The sequence below is a fragment of the Podarcis tiliguerta genome, assembly GCF_965153285.1.
Source record: "Podarcis tiliguerta genome assembly, chromosome: 6".
Taxonomy (NCBI): Eukaryota; Metazoa; Chordata; class Lepidosauria; order Squamata; family Lacertidae; genus Podarcis; species Podarcis tiliguerta.
Window position 1 is genome coordinate 46705979 of NC_139539.1, and position 24703 is coordinate 46730681.

Consider the following 24703-nt stretch of genomic DNA (forward strand, 5'->3'; position numbering starts at 1 on the left):
GTCAGCCAGCTGCTCCAGCTCTGCTTCCCCCTCCTCTTCTTCTCCCATTATTTCCCAACTTTGTCCCTTATCTACCTCTGAGCCGTGACCTTCTGCAAACCACTGTTGTAAATCTATACTGTCTTCCTCTTCTCTGGAAGGTTCAGGAGGAGGGGAGGAGGTTTCCACCATCCCTCCTCAGTCCAGTCCCTGACAGGTGGTTTCCTTCCTTCTGTGCCCAGCCGGAAACTCTTCTTTGGGGTGTCCTCCATTCACCCTTACGCTGCAGTTTCTGGCCAGAGTTACACTGGTGAGGATGACATAGGGCTCAAGGTTTTCCCCTTGCTGCTTCAGGCTACTACGGTGACAGCTGTGCCAATGTCTGCTCACTCAACCCTTGTGAGCATCAAGCCGTGTGCGCCCGCAAGCCCAGCTCCTCCCATGGCTACACCTGCGAGTGTCCGGACAACTACTTTGGGCCATACTGCGAGAACAAGTGAGTTGCCTCCTGCTGCTCTGTGAAAGGGCATCTGATGGGTGTGAGTGGGTGAGTGTGCGATTGTTCTGATAGGTGTGTACTACTCCCAGTGTGCATGTAGAAATGGATCCTTGAAGAGCTGCAGGTGTGTGAGGGAGGATATTGATATATGTCTCTGTACCTGAAAGTGCTGTGAATAAGCAGTTGTAGTGGGAGGGGGCATATTTCTAAATTAGTCTGTGCCAACGGGTTTCTCTGAAAGATCAACCCAATGGGGAGTCTTTTTAAAAGAACTGTTTTTGTTGAATTTTTGAGAAATCAACAAACACATTTAACAAAATGCAACTAGATGGTTGTTCCATTGACAGGGAAAAGTCATAAAGCATAACAAATCAATGATTTCACTCTCGTTAAGTCTCTCCAAAGATTGTGATTGCAGTGGTCTTCGAGTTTGGTTGTCCTTATGTATGTAAAAGATAAAAGGTTGCCAGGTTACAAAGAACGATAATGGGTCCAGTTTCCCTTTGGCACCATGAAGTTGACACGTCAATTTTTTCCACTAACCCATACACACATATACCAGAAGTCAAGTGTCAGCCCCACATCTAATTTTCAACATTTTGCTATTTCCATTGGTGCTGCTACCAGTAGAGAGTGCACCCACTGTTATTGTGTATATTTGCTTCTATGTTCTCAGTCTTGGAAGTTAGTCGATGCAGTAAGGGCTTTGTGGGTATGAAAGCAGGAGACAGTCTTGCCATGTGTTTAGGTGGTGAGTGCAGAAGGTACACATAGCTGACAGTGTGATTTGTGCATCTATGCAAGACAGGGAGGTTGCTTTGCATAGTATGATGCAACAACAAAAGACTCTATATAAGCAAATATGTTGAAATCCTACATACGTTGAGCCATAAACTCTTCATCAACGGCTTGAAAAGCACAACTGTCGTCATCCACATGGGAGCAGAAGATTTAAAGACCTGTGCCTGAAAGAGGCAACACCACACATTGTAACCCCCTGAAGTCTGTCCCTCAAAGCACAATTAGTTTCCAAGACTTTTCTCAAAGTAGGCTTTTCAGTATTGGATGCATATTCTTTTTTGTTGTTGTCAGCGCTCTCGCTCTCTCGCTCTCTTGTTTGTTCTCCCCCACATATATGGTGCTGCTGCCTGGACTTGTTCTTATTTTTGTTGTGTGATTGTAACAGGCCCTGTGCTCTCTCTGTGACAGGCTTGCTCAGCCCTGCCCACGGGGGTGGTGGGGGCACCCTATATGCGGACCCTGCAATTGTGATGTCGGCAAAGGATTTGACCCTGACTGCAACAAAACCAACGGAGAGTGTCGCTGCAAGGTGGGCCTTGCTTAATTTGATGGTCCCGGTTGGGGTTAGAGCTGCAAGCAGGGGTTTAAGAAGGACTGAAGAGGGATCTTAGCTGTTGGCAGGGCAGTTGTTCCATCCATGGGCAGATAATGACTATTTACTTAGGAGAGTGGCTTTTCAATATTCTTCCTTCAGAAATCTTTCCAAATAAACTTGTCTGCTGAGGAACTCCAGCATATTGCACAAGATTCTGGCACATAGTATGTGGGCTTCAGGCAATGTTTATTGGGCCTCAGGTATTAGCATTCCTGAACTGAGAGAGTTTGACTTAGAAGACACCCAACTTCCCCCTTCAATTGCACACTGTAGGACAGAGGGGATGAGGAACCTGTGGCTCTCCAGGTGTTGTTGAACTACAACTCCCTTCACCATTGGCCATACTGGTTGGAGCTGATGGAAGTTAGATTTCAGCAACATATGGAGACCACAGGTTCCCCATCTCTGCTGAAGGGGATGAGCAGTTGTGGTGACCCAGTTGTCTTGCATGGATCATTGTCCAGCACGACTGGCAATTCTAACTGAGAAATCCTGATAATCTTCCAAGCTACTCTGGAGTTCCCTTGAATGTGGTATGAAAACCACTAAATTAAGAGACTGGGCACAGGCGCTGGTCCCTGCTTCAAGAAGCTCATTCTGTGGTCTTAAGTAAATCACCCCCCCTTTTTTTTCTCTCTCTCCCTGTCAGCCTAACATAGCTCACAGAATTGTTAGGAGGGTGAGTTAGATTAGAAATGACTGGTAGCAGTGCTTTTTTCCTTAAAAAAATGTTTAGGGGTACTCTCATTTTGACTCAAGAAAATCACCATTTTATAGTTCAAATCGGGGGAAATAAATACAGTAAATGGACAAAAGTACAAAGATTCACAAAATGTTTAGGGGTATGCATCCCCCTGCACCCCCCCCCCCAATAGTGCTGACTGGTAGTAACCATAACAGTACCTTGGGAATTTCCTTCCTTGGTGAGTGTATGTGAATTGTGTTAGTGAACTGTGTTTTAATGGGAAGCAACATTTATTGCAGGAAGTACTTGGAGAATAATTAACTTCAGCTTATATGTTTTCAAAAAAGAAGAAGTGGTTACCTCTGTTTTTAAAGTTTTATTGGGTTTATCTTCATTTGCTTTTTAATTGGTTTGTAGATTTTAGCTGTATTCTGTCTGCAGTTTTATTTGTACACTGCTTTGATCCAGTGGTTTATAAATCTATTAAATAAAATAAAATAAACTGCTGTTGACTCTAAAGAGGTTTTGGGAGAGGGATTAGGTGCTGGGTTAGCCAGGAGATTTGTAGACTGCTCTTGAGCTACAGAGAATCTTCCAGCCTGCTCCTTGGGACTTACACGCCTTCCTGTTGTTCCGTAGGAGAACCACTATCGACCAGGGGAGAGTGGCATGTGCTTGCTCTGTGAATGCTACGCCACAGGCTCTCTCTCTCGCACTTGTGACGCTGAGACTGGGCAGTGCTCCTGCAAACCGGGCGTGATTGGGCGCCGATGTGACCGCTGCGACAACCCCTTTGCAGAAGTCTCCACCAATGGCTGTGAAGGTCAGCAGTAACTGCTTGGGCACGGGCTGAGGAGAGCGGAATTCCATTGCTGAGCTGAAGCAGGGAAGAGGTTGCTAAGTCAAATCTCTGGCCATGTTGTGGGACTGGATAAGTGATGTTACTGACCAGTCTGCCTTCAATGGAAGGTGTTCCCTGGCTGGTGTTCATTGAGTGACTGGGGCAATGAGGGGAAACCTGTGATCATCCACTCCTAAATGTTGTTGGACTCCGGCTTCCATCAGCCCCAGGCAGCACTGCCAGTGGTCAGCAATGGTGGAAGTTGCAATCCAAGAATACCTGGAGGGCTGCAGGTTAGCCACCCCTTGGACTAAGGGTTGCCTGGATGAAGCGAGGAGATGGTTTCAGTTCTAGTTCTACAAGGTCATTGTCCTTTTTCATTGCCTCCAGTTTTCATCATCATCATCACATTCTGCCCTAATCTTCTCTTGATGCACTCAGGTTTAATACAAACAAACAATTAGCTCTAAACATGACAATTCATTAATACAGTAAGGAATCGCAGCACAATCAATTATCTCAGAAGCGGGTTGTTATTTCCTTGATGACCCAGGATTCCTCGTTGCTCATGCTTCTCTGCCCCAAACATATGAGCGCACCAAACATTTGCAGGAGTATGACGTCCAGACTATCTCCTACATGCTTCATTGAAGAGTTTGCATGGAAAGGAAATCCCTGCTCACAAATTATCGCTTTCCCCCTTTGCAGTGAATTATGATAGCTGCCCACGTGCCATCGAAGCAAACATTTGGTGGCCACGCACCCGCTTTGGCTTGCCTGCAGCTGCACCTTGCCCCAGAGGATCTGTCGGTAATGAAGCACCTTTGATACGTATATTGTGTGGATGTGGGGTGGGCAGTTTGATTTCCGCATAAGCCTTGCATGAACCAAGCACCCTTCGGCACCAAGGATGTCTGTGTTGCTTCTGGTCAAGGGTTCCCTGTGTGCCACATGCTTAGCTTAAAAAAAGAAAGAAAGAATGAACCAGCCTGTCTGCTTAGATACAAAGGAGTGTTTGCAAATTTCAGAGGTGTAGCTGCGTTCGTCTATAGTAACAAAGCAACAACAAAGAGTCCGATGGCCCCTTAGATGCAAACAAATGTATTGTGACATGTGGGCCAGAGTCCTCTGTGTCTGATGCGCACAACTCACCCTTCCCTCCTGCTGCCCCATAGGCACTGCTGTGCGCCACTGCGATGAACACAAGGGCTGGCTAGCACCCAACCTCTTCAACTGCACCTCGCTGACTTTTGCAGCTCTCAAGGGTTTTGTAAGTGCTCTTTTCTCACTCTACATTTTCTTTGCTCTCGCAACCACCAGAATTGCATATGCTCTGCAGGCAAATGCACCCACCCACTCTCTAACCTGTACCAAGCTAACCCATATCTGAGGCCTGAGCAAATTAAGCAAGGTAACCCACTGTAACATGTTTTTCCACATTGCGAAAAGCTATAGCAAAATTTACAATGGGTATATGCTTACATCTTTGGCATAACTGATTGTAATTCTCTTCGATTTTGCAAAGGATTAGGACCTATGTAGAGCATTGATGCTCCACCTCCTGACCACAGCAAGCCCCTTCTAGCTTTGGAGGTTTAACCCTGCATCACCCTCTAATTTCCATGCTTATCTTACAGCCAAAAGAGCTAAAATCTTGAAAGCACAGGTTTTTGGGATAATGAATGGTGTGACAAGCACTTCATTCAGTGCTTGGAGTGATACAGTGTCAGCCCAGCCCAACCCACCCTGCAGGGTTATGGTTCTCACTATCTCTTGCAGTTAGGAGCTGAGATTGAAGTTGCCTGGGGACTGCATTTGGTCTGTGATCCGGTTTCTGAGTGCCTTTCTCTTCCTTGCTGAGTAGGCCGAGAGGTTGTGGCGGAACGAGTCTATCTTGGACACAGAGCAGTCTCAGCGGGTGGCTCTCCAACTTCGCAACGCCACGCAGAACACGGCCAGCTTCTTTGGCAGTGACATCAAGGTGGCCTATCAGCTCTCAGCTCAGCTCCTGAAGCATGAAAGCACCCAAGAAGGCTTTGGCTTGGCTGCAACACAGGACGTGCACTTCACAGAGGTAAGCCCAAAGGCTCAAGTTCCCACAAGGCTATAACTGTAAAAGTCACGGCAAAGTGACACACAACACAAGATCAGAAAGGACAGGCAAAACACAGAATAGTTTTTTGTTGTAGTTGCTGCAGTGCCAGAAAGCTGCTGTGATGGTGCCTGCCTGGTCTATCAAGGGCATCTAGGCAGGATGGCTGTGCTCTGCCTTCATGGCTGGAGTCAGTGATGCTTCTAAGTACCAGTTTCACAATCAGCAGGAGGGAAAGTGCTTTTGTGCTCATGTCCTGCTCACAGGCTTCCCACAGGCCTCTGGGTAGCCACTGTGAGTGAATAGGGTGCTGGACTAGATGGGCCTGATCCAGCAAGCTCTTCTTGAGAAGGGGCTTCCAGAGCAACTGGGTCAGCAGATAACGAGCATCCTGCTGCACCTTTGGGAGAACCAAGTTGCTCAGTGTTGCACTTGGAAAATACTGGAGAAGGTCAGTTCAGCTTGGATGGAATGTGACTCTTTGCATCATTTGAGTTTAGAGCAACCTGCTCTTACCCAGGGCCCCAGGGCTTTCATATGTCATAATCAAGACCGAGAATTACACTGGCCTGGATCTCAGCTGGCAAGGGGTACAATATGGGGCAATCCCAAGCAGTTGCAAAGCCAGGTGAGCAGGGGAGGCTGATGCTTTAGGGCAATTGAGGTACCGTTCCACCAAACTCAATTTGCCCTCGCTAGCACCCACCTACCTACCTGCCTTCTTATTTTTTTACCAGTCCATGGGATGACACTGGCTGTCCTCCTCGGTCTTTGTGTTGCCTTTGTAGAACTCAGCAGGGCAAAGGATGAGGACAAAGCTGGAATCATTTGACTCTGCTTGCCATTGGCTCTGTCTGTCATTAGCTTTTGGCTTCACTGAGTGTTGACTTCCCTGTTTTATGCCCTACCAGTCCCAGTGGGCATCAGCCGCCACTGCAGGTGAAGATCACTTTCTTGGTTCCACTGGGCTCTCAAAGGCCACAGACATTGTGAGCACCAAGACAGCTGCTTGTCCCTTGGCATGAGAATCCCAGGAACGGGCAAGCTGTCCTGTGATGGTGCTCTTGCAAGTGCTTGACCGCAGCCAGTCCTCCGTTCTGCCCACGGAAGGAACTACACGCCACTTTTGCAGCTCTCATTGTGCTTTCCTTTGGCCCTGCAGAACCTGCTCAAGGTGGGCAGCACCCTGCTGGACAATGGCAACAAGCGCCACTGGGAGCTGATCCAGCAGTCAGAGGGTGGCACGGCACAGCTGCTCAAGAATTTTGAAGATTACGCCAGCACTCTGGCCCAGAACATGCGCAAGACGTACCTGAACCCCTTCACCATAATCACACCCAACATCGGTGAGAGCATAATAGCCATTAGGGCTGTTTCCCAATGAAAGGAATCTTTGCGAATCGACTAATTGTATGCATTTCAGTTGATGAGGTCATCAGTTAAGTATGCATACATTTGCAGGTGAATAAGGAAGTGCTACTGAAGGAGAAATAATTGTACAGTACTTGTGATGATGTTTGCATGTGGCAGGCAGACTTTTAGAAGAGGCATTTCCCTCTGTGTGAGAGAGGGAATGCTTACTTTAAGACAGAGATGTGGCACCTGTGCCATCGACCAACAACTCCCACCATCCCTAACCATTGGGAATGCTGTTTGGGGTGGATGGGTTGTTGCTGTCCATCACCAGCAGAAAGGCCACAAGCTCCCCATCTCTCTTGTAAGAAGATGCTTGCTTGTCACCATTTCTGTACATTCTTCTATTGAAAAAGCCGATCATTATTATTATTTTTAAAATGTTTCCTGGTGAATCAAGGATACCTTTTTTGTTTTTTTAATCAATTCACCTAATCAGTGAATCAACTAAATATTGCGACCCTAACAACAATGCAAATATGCAACAGACTTTGAGCCAAACAGGTTTTTGTAAACATTAATTCAAAATGAGGTCACAGTAAGTAAAACAACGTAACTATAACAGCTCTAATCTCCACCTGTTCCAGCTGCCAGCTACACAGCTTGGCCTCCTAGCTCCCTTATACATTCATTTAACATGTGAGGTGGTTTCAGAGAGAGCCCTGTTGTTAACCACTGTTACTATGAACAGACACTCTGATTATGTGCTTTACTTCTTGTCTTATGGTTTGAAATCTTATGATTTTTTTGGGCCCAAAGTCTAGAGTCGGTACTCATGGGAAAATTTGTTGGGGCTCATGGGAAATGTTGGGAGTAATAGGTCAGTAGTCATCAATTTAGGGTTGCACCTCCAGCCCAAGCTGCAAATTGACATTCGGCTGGCTTGCCTAATGATAAGAAGCTTTTGCAATTTTATTTTTTTGGCTAGTTATTTCTGTGGTGAGGTTGGAGAAAATGAACTTTGCTGGCGCCAAGCTGCCTCACTATGAGGCACTCCGAGGTGAGAAGCCTGCAGACCTAGAGACTACTGTCATCCTGCCTGAAAGTGTCTTCAAAGCTCCAGAGAGCAAACGTAAGTCTTGGCTTTCTAGAAAGGGTTGGGGACAGTGGGCCATTTGTAGGGCTTTCTTTAACAGGACATCCCTTTTCGACAGGCGGTGGTGAGTCCTGTAAGTCCATGGAAGATTCCCCTCAAGATAACTAGAGCTCTGCTTTGGGTGATTTTGTGCAGAAAAGCAGTCTATAAATTCTGGAAATAAAATATAGAGGATCCAGCCTGACTTGGCCTGCTTCTGAGGCAAAGTAATATCTCACTCAATGTCTCATGCTCACTTTCCAGAACCTTCTATGGCCAATGCCAAGCATCTCCCCGGTGAGGAAGAAGAACCTGCCCTGATGACAAGACAGAAAAGGCACCCGGATCTGAACGAGGGACAGGCCATTGCCAGTGTGATCATCTATCGCACACTGGCTGGTCTGCTTCCAGAGCAGTATGACACAGATAAACGGAGCCTGAGGTAACATATACCTGCCCCCACCCCAAATATACACACATACGCAGAAGCAGAGGGTATCTCAGATACCGGAGATTATACACAATGCCCATACTTAGGGGAGGCCAGTTCAGAGACCTCAAAAATCCATTGCAAAGGGGTCCGTTCATGTCATTCTCACCCCACCCTCCCATATGCTGGAGGATTTGGGCTCCATTCTCTGTTGTTAAAGCATCATCAACTTCTATATGGCTTCCTGGCCCCCTGCCAACTAAGCACGAAGGTGGGAAACCTCAGTCCCAGGGGTCAAATGTGGCCCTCCAGGCCTCTCTCTTGGGCCCTTGAGACACCTTCTCCTCAGCCATTCCCACTCTTGCTAGGCCAAACGCCCTCACTGGCCCTGCATCACACTCTCTTTGAGTGTTTTTGCCTGACTGGAATGTGTCACTGAACTCTGATAATGCCTCTTACTTGCATGGATGGAGGGTAGATGGATTTCTGTGATTTTTCTCTTTCTCCGGCCCCCAGAAGGTTGTCTGGATGAGAATGCAACCCTCAGTCTGACAAAGGTCTCCCACCTCTGACCAAGCAGATGATTTCCAGTGCCCCATGGTTTAAATAGGGAGCAGGGCTCTCACACTGTTTTTGTTGTTATTTTGTGGTGCTAGCAGTCAGGAAGCAGTGGGATGGGCCACTTCACAGGCCCATGTAGGAAATGGGGATGTGGTTCAATGTGTGCCATGTGTCCTCACAGAGTCCCCAAGCGGCCCATCATCAACACTCCAGTGGTGAGCATCAGCATCCATGACAATGATGCCCTGATGCAGCGGGCGCTTGAGAAGCCCATCACGGTGCAGTTCCGGCTGCTGGAAACTGAGGAGCGGACCAAACCTATCTGTGTCTTCTGGAACCACTCCATTCTGTGAGTCCCACTGCCCAGACAACAAGGCCTGGGTGCTGAAGGATGTTGGGCGGAGGGAGAGGCACTCAGTGACACCCTAAGGCTGGCAGCTTGACCTTGACTTTGCTGTTTTCCCAGGGTCAGTGGGACTGGTGGCTGGTCAGCCAAAGGCTGTGAGGTTGTCTTCAGGAACGAGACCCATGTCAGCTGCCAGTGTAACCACATGACCAGCTTTGCTGTGCTGATGGACATTTCTCGCAGAGAGGTGAGAGAGACAATCATGGGCTCATCTCCAGGAGATGACCTGAAGGGAGAGGGGTGGGATTGTGGCGGGGATAAGGCTCCTGCCTCACAAGGGTGGTAGAACATCATCTCATTGCTAAATCATCTTTCTTATGTGTCCATTGCTACCCACTCCCTCTCTCTCTTCCCCCCAGAATGGTGAGATCCTGCCCCTGAAGACCATAACCTACGCCTCCATTGCTGTGACGTTGGGCAGCCTCTTGCTCACGTTCCTCTTCCTGGCTGGCCTGCGGTCCCTGCGATCCAACCAGCAAAGCATTCGCAAGAACCTTGTGGTGGCCCTGTTCCTCTCTGAGCTCATCTTCCTGCTGGGCATCAATCAGGCTGACCTGCCAGTGAGCTTCTGGGGTGGGGTGGGAAGCTGTGGGGGCAAGAGGAAGCTCAGCTCAATAGGCCAGAGCCATGATTCCGGTCACTGCCATAGGTGGAGGCACCAACATGATCTCCATCGTGGGTGGGGAGACCATTGCTAATGGCTGCTGGTGCCAATCTGGTGTCTCCTAACCGCTTCCCCTTCTCTCTTTCCTTGCCAGTTTGCCTGCACAGTCATTGCCATCCTTTTGCACTTCTTGTACATGTGCACCTTTGCCTGGGCGCTGCTGGAAGCGCTGCACATCTACCGCATGCTGAGCGAGGTGCGCGATATCAACTATGGCCCCATGCGCTTCTACTACATGGTCGGATGGGGCGTGCCAGCATTCATCACAGGTGGGTCCAAACCAGACACAACATCTCCTAGCTCAGGGCCATCCTGGCCACTCCGAGGCCTCAGCATCCCTTAGTGAAGCCTTAGTTTGGAAAGCAGGAGGTGGGGGCAAGGGGCTCTGCCCTGCCCGCTCTGCGGTGAGCACCTGAGGCCAGACCATAGCCAGAGAAGCCTGGCCTAAAACAGGGTTAGGGCTGAGATGGACTAGCTGCATGCCTAGCTGTATTGGTGCATTGGTTCTAGTTCCTGCTATTTTGGCCGTGAGCTACTTATCTGACTGTGATTAAATGCTTCCTCTTACTCTTCTGATGGTTCTGCATGGCATCCTTGCTTAGGACTTGCTGTGGGCCTGGACCCTGAAGGCTATGGGAACCCAGACTTCTGCTGGCTCTCCATCTATGATACACTGATTTGGAGCTTCGCTGGACCCATTGTTTTTGCTGTTGCGGTGAGTAGAGATACAAGGGGCTGATGGAGGGGAAAGCAAATGTAAATATACAATCAAAGAGAAGTTGCCTAACCTTATGGAGGCAAGTATAAGACCATTTTGATGCTCTGGGGAAAGCACTAAATCACCGTTGCAGAACCTGTGGACCCTAACTAGGCTAATTAGGGAGGGTTGTAAATTGACCCACTTTTCCCAAGCCTCTCCCACACCTGATGTCAGATGGGGGCAGTTATAGACCTGGCTGCACAGGAATGGTTTTGGGTGTGTTCCTGGTTGCTCCTTGACCAGCTTGCATTTGGTGCCTTGTAAATGTGGGATTGAATGCAAGCCCCCACTGGGATTGGTTCCACTCGGGGGCTCCCAGCTGGAGTTCCACAATGGAGCTGATCCCTGCCCAAAGCGAAGTTTTGCAGGCACCTCCAATCAGCTGACCAGCAGTACCTGCTTCAAACTCTGTTTGGGAAGGGCACTTCCTTTGCTGTCTAGCTTCGTAACAGCAGGTGACTGACAAGTGGACGATGCTCAGCTGTCAGTGTCTGGCTTGCCAGCCACATACCGTTCCCCACCCCTCCTGTAAATAGAGAAAAAGAGGAGCTGGAGGAGGTGGAACCCAGATCCTCCATTCTGTGCTTAGTTTTGCCCCAGCCATGGGCAGAGAGGCTGTCTAGTTCTATAATTCGCCTTTGGAGATGTCTGGGAGATGCTTGGGAAAGAAAAGCACCCCGTTGCACCACCTGCAGCAGTGGAACTGGAAAGAAGCACCTTCCTCAATCACAGCTCCCCCCTCCCCCTTGTGGCAGGGGCCTCCAGGTTCCCCCCACCCCACCCCCAGCACCATCATATAGGGAGAGAGCTAATCTTTGCAAAACGGGGAAGCCCAGAGCATTCTAAAGAAATGGGGCTGATCCTGACTCCAGTGGCATGGGAATAGTCCGGGTTTGAGGGAGGACCTTGGATTGGCTGGAAAGAGAGCTGGTCCTAACCTTTCCCCTCTCTCTCCTCACAGATGAGTGTCTTCCTCTATATCCTGGCCACCAAGGCCACTTGTGCTGCTCAGCAACAGGGTTTTGAGAAGAAGGGGACAGTGTGAGTCTTAGCATTGCTCTTGCTCCACCACAATAAAGGCACACCACCATCTTCCTGTGTGTCTCCTGCACTGTCTTGCCACTTCCATTGCTTGGTCACTTCTGCTGCTTCTGCTGCCATGTGCTTTTCCCCCACTGCTGTGCCATGTCCGCTGCTGCCTTTACCACACTGCTTTCTCCCAGCTGCAAAATCCCGTTCCCCCTTCCTCATCCTCTGCTCTTTTCTGCGTACAGCACTTTGTGCTGCCCTTTCACTTCCTACAGAACTCTAGCCAAGTCATTTCCCCCCTTGTTGATGGCCACCCACTGTCACACCCAACCCAGCCTTGATACTTCCAGCATTCTTGAGAGCACTACATAATCCCTCCCCATAAAGCCTAGAACTGATATGGCAAAGCCAAGAGTGCCCCACAGCTTTTGGCACATGGGATCCATGTGAAGAGCATTTTGCTGGGGACCAGGGGTGGCATGTGCCCATGGACATAGTCCCATGGGGGCTGTGTGGGAGAGACCCCACTGACTGTGCTCCTTCTTCATTGCAGCTCTGGCCTGCGCTCAGGCTTTGTCTCCCTGCTGCTGATCAGCATCACCTGGCTGCTGGCCCTGCTGTCTGTCAACAGCGATGCCATCCTTTTCCACTACCTCTTTGCTGGCTTCAACTGCCTCCAGGTATGGTGGGCACCAGGCAGAGGCTCAGGGGGGTGGGGAGGAGCTGGTGGGAAATCTCCCAAGATCAGTCATGTTGGTCCAGTGGTGTTACTAGATTCCATGCACACACTGAGTTTGCAAATCACTTCTGTTGTGCTTAAGTCATGAGGAAGATGCTAGTTTGGAATATGATCTTTCCCCCAAAGGATTGATCTCTAGCTTTGCTTAAAGTAGAAAAAATATATATATTCCGCATTTCCCCCTCCAAGCTAACACATGAATTATATAAATTAGGTGCTATTTAAGAAAAAAAGCAATAATTATCTGTATAGAAATTGTTTACATCTGTATTGATTCATCCATATTGACCTAATGAAACCCCGACTGGATTTTGTGGAGTCCAGTGCAAACTTGGATATTGCGCTTTTGAGCATGTTTTTGAAGGAAAGTGCTACTCTTTGTCTTTGTGAGTCAGAAGAAACAGGTGGGAAGAGAACAGTGATGCCATTTGGGATGGAAGGTGGGAATAAGTGACGGGCTTCCCCTTGATGCTGTTGATGTCTGGCTGAATGTAGCCTGGGATATTCCAGGTTAAGACAGTCAAGACTTATGATCTGTTTGGTTTCTTCCACAGGGGCCCTTAATCTTCATCCTTTGTGTCCTCTTGTGCAAAGAAGTGAGGAAGGCTCTCAAATCTAGTTGTGGCAAGAAGCATGGCACAGACCCCACATTCACCACCAAATCTACCTTGACAGCGGTGAGTGTTTGAGAAAGTGGCAACCCAGTAGCCGTTTAAGCAAGGAAGAGTGAAAATCAGTATGCATGACCAGGCAGTGTTCTATAGCATGCATTTGGACATCATAATAAACTGTGGTTTAGCTTGATGGGAGGAATCCTAGGCAAACCTCAGGCTTACACACTTATCCCCTCTTCTCCTCTAGGAGCAGATTTGAAGCTTTCATGTACAGTTTTAATTAATCATTGTCTAACCCTAAATTTTGACTAATCTTAGTTCGTGGTTTGTGGCTGATTTGTTTTAAACAAACCAAAGTTAAGATAGCCAGTTTGTTGGGTTTGGAAGAAGCCACAATCAGAAGTAAATACTTTGGCATTCCTCATTGTGGCTGTACTGAAGAAGGAGAGAGCAGAATGCATAGGCCCGGGGTGGGATGGTGGGAGGGCACTAGGCACTAGGCTTATTATTCCTACCATGATCAAACCACGGTTTATCATACCAGCCAAATGCAGCCATGCTAGTTGTGTGTTCTGTTATTAAAAGTCAAAGTGAATCAGATTCCAATTCTATGCCAAGAAAAGAAGCTGGATTTGGCAACCTGCATGAATCAATGCAATTAAGCAAATGTGAAGGTATTTGCTTGCTTTGCCAGATTTATTCTGCTGTTCCTAACCGTGTAGAAGGAGCATGAGCATAGCTGTCAACTTTTCCCTTTTCTTGCAAGGAATCCTATTTGGAATAAGGGAGTTTCCCTTTTAAAAAGGGAAACATTGACAGCTATGAGCACGAGTGATATACGGCACTGCCACTGGAAATTGTACGCAACCTCCAGTCCACAGACTTCTGAGGTTTTCAGCAGGCGTTACCTATACCCTTTCATCCCTGTCTTCACAGTTTTAAGGGTTGGCCCTTTTAAGAGCTGACACCTTAAGCAGAAATCCTCACATGGGCCTCTTCCCTTCCCTAGCAGCAAGCATGCTATTCAAAAGCAACAATGTGCTGGCCTTTCAGCTGCCTGCGGTGGCCACCTCACTCTGCCTAAAGATAGGGGCGGCACAGTTGGGGGAATAGACTCCCAGCTCTGGAATTCATTTGCTGAGAAGAAAGGAGATATATACAAGGGGAGGCAGCTCCTGCCTCTCTGCTGCTCTTAGGGTTTCCTCTCCTCTGATCACAGTGTTCTCTCACCAGGCTTATAACTGCAACAACACCTATGTTGATGGGCAGCTGTACCACACGCCCTTTGGAGACTCCACTGGTTCCTTGCACAGCACTGTCCGTTCCGGCAAGAGTCAGCACAGCTACATCCCTTTTGTGCTCAGGTAATTCCAGTTCCAGGGCCCTCCATTGCACAATAGACATGTGAAAATAGGGTGGGAAGAATTAATATTGGGCAGAGGCAGTAGGTAGTATGCCTGTTGCCATTTCAGAGCAACAGTTTGTGAGATCTTACCTTCTTAGAACTACTCACTAAACTGAATTCTTATGACCTCAAGGAGAGTTTCCGCTGAGGCTTGCCTCTTCTTTGGTCTTTTGAGGCTTGCCTCTCTGTCTCTCTTTTTGCTGTACTAAGGATTTTAGTTTGAGGCTGTTTCTTGATATTGATCACTCAGGGGAGAACAGAACAAATAGTGTTCCTTCTGGATTGCTGAAGTCAGAATAAGGGACAGCCACCTGAGAACTCCTTTTCTGAACTACTTGTCACTGACATGAGCAAAGGCATGCCTCGAGGGTCTTTGGCTTTTTTATAATGTTGATGATGCAAGTCTTTCTTGCCCTCAAGGTGAATATGCTCAACACTCACAGGAACATGGTGTACAGAGAATTTATAACAACTTTCCTGCCTGGCATAAGGCTTGCCCCTCTGCACTCTAGGAGCTCCGAGCAGCTATAATCTCTCCTGCATTATCCTTACAGGGAGGAATCTGGCTTGAACAACAGCCAGGTGCACATTGGGCCTCCAGATCCCAGTTCACTTTTCCTGGAAGCTAAGGATCCGAGCAACGGTAAGGAGATGAGAACTGGGCAACCTCTAAGCAAAACTTCAGAACTGTATGAATCTGTATTCAAAAATAGCCTTTAAAACTATGGCATGTGCTGTGATACAGTTCTTAATGTCACAGGAGATTTTCAAGATGAAGGGGAAGGGAGGGTGAGGGAGATGACTGGAATTGCTGTTGTGTCTCAGTGCTTTTTTCACAGTGTGGATATCTTGCTGAGGATCTGTGTCATTCACGGATAGACAAAGATTTTAAATGTCTTGTTTCCAATAAGGCTTTTAAACTAAAACTGACTGGGGAAGTTGGCTACTTAATAATGGGCAATTGGTAATAGTCACAGTACTCTGTAAATAGTGAAAAATGTAGGAATATAATTATATCTGTTATGTAAGAGGTGATCATGCCATTTTCAGGAGGACTGAACACAATAGTGTTGTTTCCATAAATCACCATACTGGGCTGAGATAAAACAAATTTAATGAAAGGCAAATTGTGATGGACAGAATTTGAGCAATGATAACATGATCAAAGACAAACAGGTACAAAACAGTGAGCTTCATTTCTCGTGCTTGGTGGTCCCTGGACTAAACAACATTGGACAATCCAAGATGCATGTGTTTAGACCCTTTACATCAAGTCACACATAACTTGGATGTCCAATATTGTTTAGTTTCTGTAGAAGTAATGTGGGGGCTGTTTTTACTTTTAAAACTGGCACAAGAAGCTCATGCTTTGATGATGATAGCAGTGTTGTGGAAGGGGGTGCTTAACCCTTTCTGCTCACACTGTTTCCCTGATCTCTCCCCCCCCCCCACACTTTCTCCTGGATGCTGATGAGAACTTGGGGGAGGCGTGGCATAGGAGGGAGAGGTTAAAACCACCTCTCCTAGTTCTGCTGATATCAAATTTTGTGCCTGTTTGATGGTTTATTAAAAAGCCATGTGATCCATTTACAGATCTCCTGCATTGCATGTAGTTTGGACCCCCAAAACACAGACACCACTAGAATTTGTTTTTGTTCCTATAAAATTATCCAAATATTTATCAGAGGTATTTCACACAATCAAACTGACAGAGACTGTGAGAGAGGAATAGATTCTGAGCTAAGACGGGCACTTGCTGAAGCAGTTGTGTGATTGCCAAGAGGAATGCCACATACATGCACAGCTCGAAACTCCTCGTTTATGCTGTCACCAGAATGTCGCTTCGATGGAAGCGTAATAAATGTAGGTCACTGTGAACTGAGCCTTCAGGGAAGTGAATGCACAAAAGAATTGCTTCCACACATGTCGAAAATCAGCTGATTTGGTTCGTAAGGACTGCTCCAATTCACCATCAGGACCCTTGCAAATTTGAGATTAAAACCAACTTGAGTTAGGGATACCAGGCGTTTGTGTGTGGCACCAGTTGGGAGAAGACTGGATGCAACAGGGATGATTCTTAGACTGAAAGCCCCCTCCACCTAGGTACAGTGATGAACACACTCTCTCTAACCACCCTCCTCCTTTGGACACAGAGCGTGACACTGACTCAGACAGCGACCTCTCCCTGGAGGATGACCAGAGTGGCTCGTACGCTTCCACCCATTCCTCTGACAGTGAGGAGGATGAAGAATTTCCTAGGGAGCCCTGCTGGGAAAACTTGCTGTGCCCCAACAATGAGAAGCTGCCAGCACACAGCACTCCAAAGGGTAATGCTGGGGAAGGCTTATTATCATTATTTATTTATTTTATTCATTTATATAGACCCTGACCCACCTGCCAACCATAAGCTCTTTGGGTTCTCTACAACATAAAAACAATAGGAACTATTGGAGGGGAAAGCAGATTTAAAACACAGCTTCTGGCAGCTCCAGGGATATCTGAGCCCTCCTACCTGTGGACTGGTGGGATGGGGTCAGAATTTGCAGACCTTGTGTTCAAACCTAGGTTTATTTTCTCTCTTTCCCCCAGTGGACAACCTCACTGGCCCTGGGAAACCTTACTGGCCAGGTGACTTTGTGACTACCGCTAGCGAGAGCGATGGGCATGTTGGCTCAGAGAAGCTGCGCGTGGAGCCCATGGGAAAGAACGACCGGCTGGGGCCCACAGAGGAGATGCCCAGAGAGAATGGAGAGACACAGACCAGGGACGGCATCTTGGGCTCGCTGCCTCACCCCACAGCCCAGCCCCAGAAAGGTAAGGTTTGACTGTGGGAGACCCCAACGCCCACTCACCTGCTCACCCATGAAATCTTAGAAGGGACCCCCTCCATCTGAGGTACCTTGCAGAATTGCGTCCTGGAATCCCAGTCCTATTCATCATATCAGTTTCAGAATTCAGTATTCTAAAGCCTCAGCCCAGAAACAGGATTCAAAGCAGTTAGTGAAATTTCATGGGGGTGAATATGATTTGTGGGGCTCAGGGTGTGGTCAGTACACTGCATAGCTCCTTGCCCCTTGGCGTGACTGGAAGCTGCTCACACACTTTTTCCTGATTGACATCATAAATGTGGGTGGCAGAAGCACTTTTTAATGTGGTGCAGAATAGGGATCCTGTGTCTGGAGTGCTGAGCATACTGAACCCTCATGCCAGGACTGTGGAACCTGTGGCCCTCCAGATATTGCTTGACAGCTAATGGTGCAGCAATAAAACTGCTAGCACATTTGCAAAGCTAAGCAGCGTCTGGTCTGGTTTCAAATTGGATGGGGGACCACGTGCTGAGATTCCTGCATTGCAGGGGGTTGGACTAGATGCCCCTTGGGATCCCTTCAATTCTGTGATTCTACAACTCCAACTTCCACCAGCCCCCGTTGATGTGGCCAATGGTCAGGAATGATGGGGAATGTTCTCCCGCAACATCGATTCCCCGCCCCTCCATTGCCCATATCCCAGAAAGCCAGGATTGGCCAATTCCCCGTTCCATATTGGCAACCTTGCTACCTGGTGAGGACATTTCCCTTGACCCCAGAACCTTGTGCCCTCCTCAGGCATCCTCAAGAAGAAGTGCTTGCCGCCCATCAGTGAGAAGAACAGCATCCAGCGGATCCACAACAAGCTCTCCAGCTGCCGCTCAGGGATGGTGTCATCGCACGGCTCTTCGGGGAGCGACGGCAGCCGTGGGGGAGGGCCCCCGCGCCCCCGCCAGACGCTACAGGAGCAGCTCAATGGCCTTACGCCCATCACCATGAGCATAAAGACTGGCACAGTGGATGAGGACTCTTCGGGCTCCGAGTGAGTATGGCTGAGCCTTCTCCCTGGGGGGCGATGCCCTCCACAGCCCACTCGCCTGAGCCCGCCGCCTCTGTGGAGCCCCCTCGCCCACACCATGCCTGGTGCATCGGATCCTCCGGGCTGCGACTCCGCTGTGTCTCACCTGTCCCCAGGCTGTGCCTCTCTCAAAACGTCTCCCTGTCTGCTGCCTTGTAGCTCCTTAGATCCTTCGTAGCTTTCGCTAAATGTTCTTGCCGTTTCACTGGACCTTATTTTCACATGGGCTTGCTAAGAATCTCTACTTCTATTTCCTTTGCCTTTTCCACTCACGGGCTAGATCCTGACCTGGCACATGGCCAGGAGTGTACCTGTTTCTTCAGGAGCCACCCCATGCCCCACATCCCAATTTGGAAAAGGTGTCAAGGCAGCCTTAAAAAACAGGCTGTGTCAGCCGTCCCTTTGCCGCCCCTTGTAGGCTGGGAGGGGGGAGATTTATTGGAATGTGTGGGGAGCATGGGAACCAGTTTGCCCAGTGGGATACTGGGAGAAGATAGCATCCCGGGGCTGAGGCTAGAAGCTATAGATGAGGCATCCTTTCCTCTGGGCAATGGGCTCTGATCCTCTCAAATGCCATGTCTTTTCCTGTGTTCTTGTAAGATGCTCAGGGACTGGGCACAAGCCTGCCTTGCAGATCCTGACCTGAGCAAGTGGGTTGGGCTAGGAGCCATCCTGACCCTGGGCAGGGCTGGGTGGATGTGGGGGGGGGGGGGAGACACGCTGTCCTATTCTAACTTCTTCCTCAGCTCTCTGGCACTAACCCAACCTCTCCTCCCTTCTCTGTCTTTCTCTCGTTCTCTCCCCTCTCGCTTCAATCTCGCCCAGATTTCTGTTTTTTAATTTCCTCCATTAACACGCGAGCCCCAGGGGGGGTGCTTTGCTCAAACCTGCTCACGACCATGCTCATGTGTTTGTTTCCCCCCGTCCCCCCGTCTCGCTTTGTGTTTGATCACTGAGCAGGAGCGATGAAACCTCAATCTGACGCCAACGCCTGCACCAGGCTCTGTTTCCCTTGTGCTTTGGCCAGTCCGGGAGCCAGGATTGCTCTCAAACCGCAGCGAGGAATGTTGTCTCCTTCAGCCCAGCCCGGCCCAGGGAGCCGGACCCACCATACCTAGTGCCAAATGAAAACCGAGCTGCCGCCCCGGCACCTGGGGGGGAGGGGAACAGCAGGTCCCAGGAGGTGGACCTACTTGAACCGATGCACTTTGGATCATTGTGAAAACAGACAAACAAGAAACACAAACTCAACCACCTCCACGTCTTCAGGGATTTTCATGCTTTGTTGCCCAGTCTGGAACTGCTGTGTGTCTGGAATATTTTTCTCTCTTTCTTATCTATCAGAATTGGGCTGGGGGAGCCTCAGCAGTAACCACGTGCCCAGGCTTCTTGCAAATGCATTACCTGTGAAGATGCTTGCATATCTGACAATGGGGATGAGCTAGGAGCCTGTGCACTTGAAGATGGCTGCCGCCAGGGGGCACTGAAAACCGTAGGTTTTAGCATGCGAGGCAAATGTAGATGGCATCTTCCTCCTCAAATGGTAACTTGGAATTAAAGCCTGAGGGCGTGACAGACTTGGCCATGCGGGAGGGACCTGCGTGAGACCTATGCTACGTGCCGCTTGGAGAAAGTAGGCAGGCTGTGCATAGAAGCTGACTCCTTCGGAGGCTCTAAGACCTCAGTTGCATATAAACAAAACCAGGAGAGAGCCCTCATCCCCCTGCTCTGCAGTGTGTGTGTATCATAATCATGCTTTTTATGACCCAGTAGCATGGGCTTAAGCACACCTCCCAAGGTGCAACTAAGGCACGGTAAAACAATGCGCAGGTCAGTCTCTGGCTATTTGGCACATAGGAAAGTTTGGAGCCCGAGATCTTGGTTGTGCCGTGCCAATCAACCATAGAACTGAGAAGGAAAAGATCGTCCAAATAGCTTTCCCTGGACTCTGTAGACATACACTAGCGCTCCCTGCAGGTGCGCAGTACCACCTCGTCTCAAGGAAAATAAAAGGCTTTTCCTGCTCTTACAGTTTTAACAGAGTGGTTGGATTGTTACAGAAACCCAGAGCCATTGTCGCAGGACGCGAATTGCCATGATGCTACCTACAGCCGTGGTCTGGACAGATTTGCTGGGTCTGCTGTGGATCTAGCCCCTTCCCTGGGCCAGCCTCAGTGCCCCAGACTGCACAGTGGGACCAGGGGCTTAGGACCTCCCCAGTGGGCCACTGCTGGCATCCGTGGAAATGCTCCATCCTGGACCAGGGCTAACATCCTTTTTGGGTTGCGACAGCCACTCCTCTCCAAGCTCAGCCTGCCAATCCAGTGACTCGGCCCCGTGGGGATGCTCTGAGAGGCAGCCCACCAAGGTGCTGAGCGCCGTGGGTGTGGCCTGCTGAGCCGTCAGCCCATGCTGCAATTATTTTCGTAGACAATGACAAAAAAGAAAAAAGTCCCACCTCCCTGCTCCTCTCAGCCAATCAGCACCTGGTCCACGTGCTGCCAGGCCGGAGCCGGGATGCTGCCTTGATGTCTCTCAATAGCGCCTGGCTCTCATGCCAACAGGGTGCTGCCTTTCTGCCTCAGAAGCCTTCATTTTTCTACACTCAGCCAAGCCTGATGCCTGCTCATAATGGGGATTTTCATGCTGGGTCCTTTTGGAAAGTACTTTTTTATAACGTTCCTTGGGGTGGGGGTGGGTGGGAGAAGAGAGATTTTTCTGATAAGGGAGTTGGGGGAAGAGGGGGAGGGCGGCCGGGGGAAGAGGGGTGAAGGCACTGTTTATTTTGATGTTGTGGGTTTTTTTAAAAAAAATATTTGACCACTGCTGAAGGATGTTCTAATTTAAAAGAGATGGAAAGCCCCTTAGGGGGGCTACATCTTTAGATTCGTAGCAATGTTAAGTCTCATTAGCCGGGGCGCAAGATGCGATGCGCTTGAACTGACTTGGTCGAGGTTTGCACAATGAGGAGTTAATTGAGACTTGACCATTGCTATGATCTGGCTTGTCAAAGGATATGGTTCCCAAAAACACACCCCAAGGCTTCTGTGTTCGTTGCCTCTAGGAATCTTGGCCATTGCCGTCAGGCCTTTTTAGTGGCCTCTGTCCTTGCCAATTCCTATCCTTTTCTTGGAATGTTTTAACATGGATGTGATTCTCATGAACCTGTGTAATGTCAGCCTGGCACTTTAGCAGCAGCCGCCCACAACGCTAAGCAGACAAGGGGGCTCAGCTCCAGCCTCTTTAATACATGGATTATCCAGAGAGAGTCTTGCTTCCAACTAGTGTCCCCGGTAAGCCCATTTAAGTGAAAGGCGAAACTGGTGTTTCCCTCGCTTCTGTATCCAAAACAATAGTATCTGACTAATTTCCACCTGCAAGTCTATGCTGTCAGTGACATCCAGCCCCACTTGGGACAACTTATTCTCATATCTAAAGCAAAGTGGAGACCTATATTGAAATAAGGGTGGTCCAGACAGGCAAGGGCCCACAATTCCCCTTGTGTGATGCTGTCTGATGGGTATTCCAGCACTAAAGACAGATCAAGCAATCTCTGGACTTCCTGTCTCCTCCCGTAGGTGACCGAGGCTTCTGAGCACAGGGAACTGGGTGCAGCCCTTGGTCCTTGCTGGTCTACCAAATCATCTAGAACAAAAGCTGCACGTGCTGATCAACTTTAGACACACGGAACAATCAGAACCAATTCAGAAATGGACTAGGAGAGGCAACAAGAGGAGCTTACCCTCTCAGACTTTGCATTGCTAACTCCAAGCGAGAGCAAGCAACGTCCCGGATCTCTAGACTCCAGTGAAGTATCTGCAGAAGTCGAGGAATACCTTCTGTGGTGCTGAATTATGGCTTGGAGGGAGGACCAACAGTTACTGTTGTTACCATGTCTTCCATAACACCGCCCCCTCCCACAGGAAAAGCTGGACGCATCTCTTCCTGCCAGCATTTGCCAAATATTTTCTCTTTCAAGGTTACACGACAAGCAGCTAGCTAGCAGGTGCAGCCATTCCTATTACTGAAGCTGCATGCTAGGAAAAGCTTCACCTGCTACCTTTTTCGCTTGCCATGAGACCAGGAAAGACACAGGAGTTGTACTAGGGGGGAGATTTCAACCTGCTCCCCACCCCACTCCCTACAGTACCTCTAACCTAAGGTTTTAGTCTGCAACCCCCGTGCACAGAATAGTCTACCGTACCTTCCTATGCAAGCTCTTTCTCACGTGGAGAAAGCGCTAACTGAACAGATCTGAAAAGCAGTATTGAGGAAAGAATTATTCAGCACAAGCTCTCTCGAAGCAGCTGTTAACTTCTAGAACAAACTGTCTTCTGCCCCATTACTCTGTCCAAGACGGGGCAGAATTGGAGCGGCGAGGGCATGTCCCTCCATTTGTGACCAAGTGTTAATGAAACCTTTAAAAGCACCAGAGATTGAGGAGGCAGCAGCTCCTAGACGAAGCACCATGCAAGAACTCAGCTTCTGCTCCATTACTGCAATTTGCAAAATCTTTTTGAGTCTTAAACCTGCCGTCCGCAGAGAACCTGTTTCGCCCATCTATAGAATTTATGTGTTTGGCGTGTCTGCATTTTAATTTATTTTTTTTACTGTTATCTTTTTGATGTGTATTCTTATATTTACTGGCAACTATCTGCCTGCTGCTGTGCCATCCTAGGGGAAGGGCTGGGACAAATTAGAGTCAAGGGGGTGAGAGGGGGTGGAGAGAATACCACCACCTAGGTCCTTCGAACCAGAAGTGTTAAGTTAAAAGGTATGTGAAGTCGGGAAACGTCTAGGGAAGTGCATGGAGAAGCAGCCTACTGCTGGTTAATCATCTTAAGCTGCATCCTATAGAAGGCACAGCCTGCCACATGGATCTTCCACCTGGGAGGTTAGGTAGATCGGCTGACCCTGTGGCACTCAGTCAGGGAGGGATGGGGAACCAGTGACTCTACAGATGCCACTGGACTCTGCCTCATCCCTTACCATTGGCCATACTGGCTGGGGCTGGTGGGAGCTGGAGCCCAGCAACATCCCTGTTCCTGCACTAAATGGACCATATAATAGGAGTCGAGAGTCTGAATGAACTGGCACCTGCAGTGAAGTTGCATTTGCTGCAGACTTTGGCTCTGCTCCTTTGCACAGCTCACCACATCCTTCACTTCACAGCCACCACCGTCCCCACCTGAGCACATGTACTTGTGGACTCAGTGTGTCAATATTAGCTCCAAAGCAGCCGACTTGTCAATCCACCACCTTCCTCTGCAATAGCCAATGGGGTCATTTTCAGCAGAGCTCAACCAGAGCCAGATACAGTTGCCTCCTTTTGCTGGTAGGGCACCAGTGCCTTGGATTGCTGCACGACAGACAGCAATTCAACAGACTTCTTTTCTGTTATTGTATCTTCAGGCTGGAAGAAGGGAATGCTACACCTGCCTGCCAGGTAGCTATTGAAGGTGCTGAAGCGTTACCAGGAAAGAATGGCAACTCTACTTTCCCCTAAGAAGCCTAGCTCTTCTCCCTTTTAGCAAGCCAGGGTATAGGGGGGAGATCAGAGGGGGGAAATGTGGTGGTTTCACCTTTTGGAGGAACAAAATGTTTTACCGACTGCTGTGATGCTGGCTCTTCCCTGGAAACAAAATAGTTGAAGTGTACAGGTAGGGTTGTTAATGTAAATACTGTAGGGTTCATTCCCCTTACCTACTAAACAATAAAACCATAGTTCTGTGCAGGTGACTTCATTTCAGTTCCACACCCACACCTTGTGCTAGAGACCAATAAGCAAGATTTGGCAGAGCTGAAGCTCTTGAGTTTTCTCACTGCTTGGGTGGATGGGAAGGAGGCAGACCAATACTGGTCAAATCTTCCAGGAGGAAACGCTGCAACACACTTTAAATATTGGGAGGCCATTGCCAAGCTCTGATGCTAGCATGACCACTGGTAACTCACAAGAAATTCTTCAGCTCCTTGGCAACACAGCAGGTTCCTTAACTGAGCCAGTTTGTCCAGTAGGCTCCATCTGCAAAACCCACCACTTCCAGGAAAGGCTGTACGGAGGTTCATCCATACACTCACACCCAGAGGAAGGAGGCAGCTGTTGTTACCTAGACAACAATAATATACATTCTCACCTCCCAGCACATTGCTTGACTAAGGCGGTAATAGATTTTCTGTTCCATTACTTGTGTCTCAGATCCACACATTAGTCTGATAGCTATTCACATTAC

At 48.8% G+C, this 24703-nt stretch overlaps 1 protein-coding gene across 4 annotated transcripts in view; it reads left to right on the top strand.

Annotated features, from left to right (window-relative positions):
- Positions 1-24205, top strand: part of CELSR2 (cadherin EGF LAG seven-pass G-type receptor 2) — a 109753-nt gene extending 85548 nt beyond the window's left edge. Inside the window, exons 13-35 of one of the 4 annotated variants that reach the window (XM_083445604.1) lie at positions 334-475; positions 1688-1808; positions 3199-3382; positions 4109-4210; positions 4576-4670; positions 5265-5474; positions 6655-6838; positions 7834-7977; positions 8245-8422; positions 9153-9320; positions 9438-9564; positions 9737-9937; positions 10136-10310; positions 10644-10756; positions 11763-11842; positions 12384-12510; positions 13124-13246; positions 14417-14547; positions 15143-15231; positions 16742-16915; positions 17178-17402; positions 18194-18437; positions 19299-24205. In XM_083445604.1, the coding sequence (XP_083301730.1) occupies positions 334-475; positions 1688-1808; positions 3199-3382; positions 4109-4210; positions 4576-4670; positions 5265-5474; positions 6655-6838; positions 7834-7977; positions 8245-8422; positions 9153-9320; positions 9438-9564; positions 9737-9937; positions 10136-10310; positions 10644-10756; positions 11763-11842; positions 12384-12510; positions 13124-13246; positions 14417-14547; positions 15143-15231; positions 16742-16915; positions 17178-17402; positions 18194-18437; positions 19299-19326 (3365 nt within the window). In that variant the 3' untranslated portion in view covers positions 19327-24205. The remainder of the gene's footprint in view (positions 1-333; positions 476-1687; positions 1809-3198; positions 3383-4108; positions 4211-4575; positions 4671-5264; positions 5475-6654; positions 6839-7833; positions 7978-8244; positions 8423-9152; positions 9321-9437; positions 9565-9736; positions 9938-10135; positions 10311-10643; positions 10757-11762; positions 11843-12383; positions 12511-13123; positions 13247-14416; positions 14548-15142; positions 15232-16741; positions 16916-17177; positions 17403-18193; positions 18438-19298) is intronic. The other 3 variants (XM_083445606.1, XM_083445605.1, XM_083445607.1) reach the window with 3 other exon arrangements.
- Positions 24206-24703: the final 498 nt, after the last annotated feature.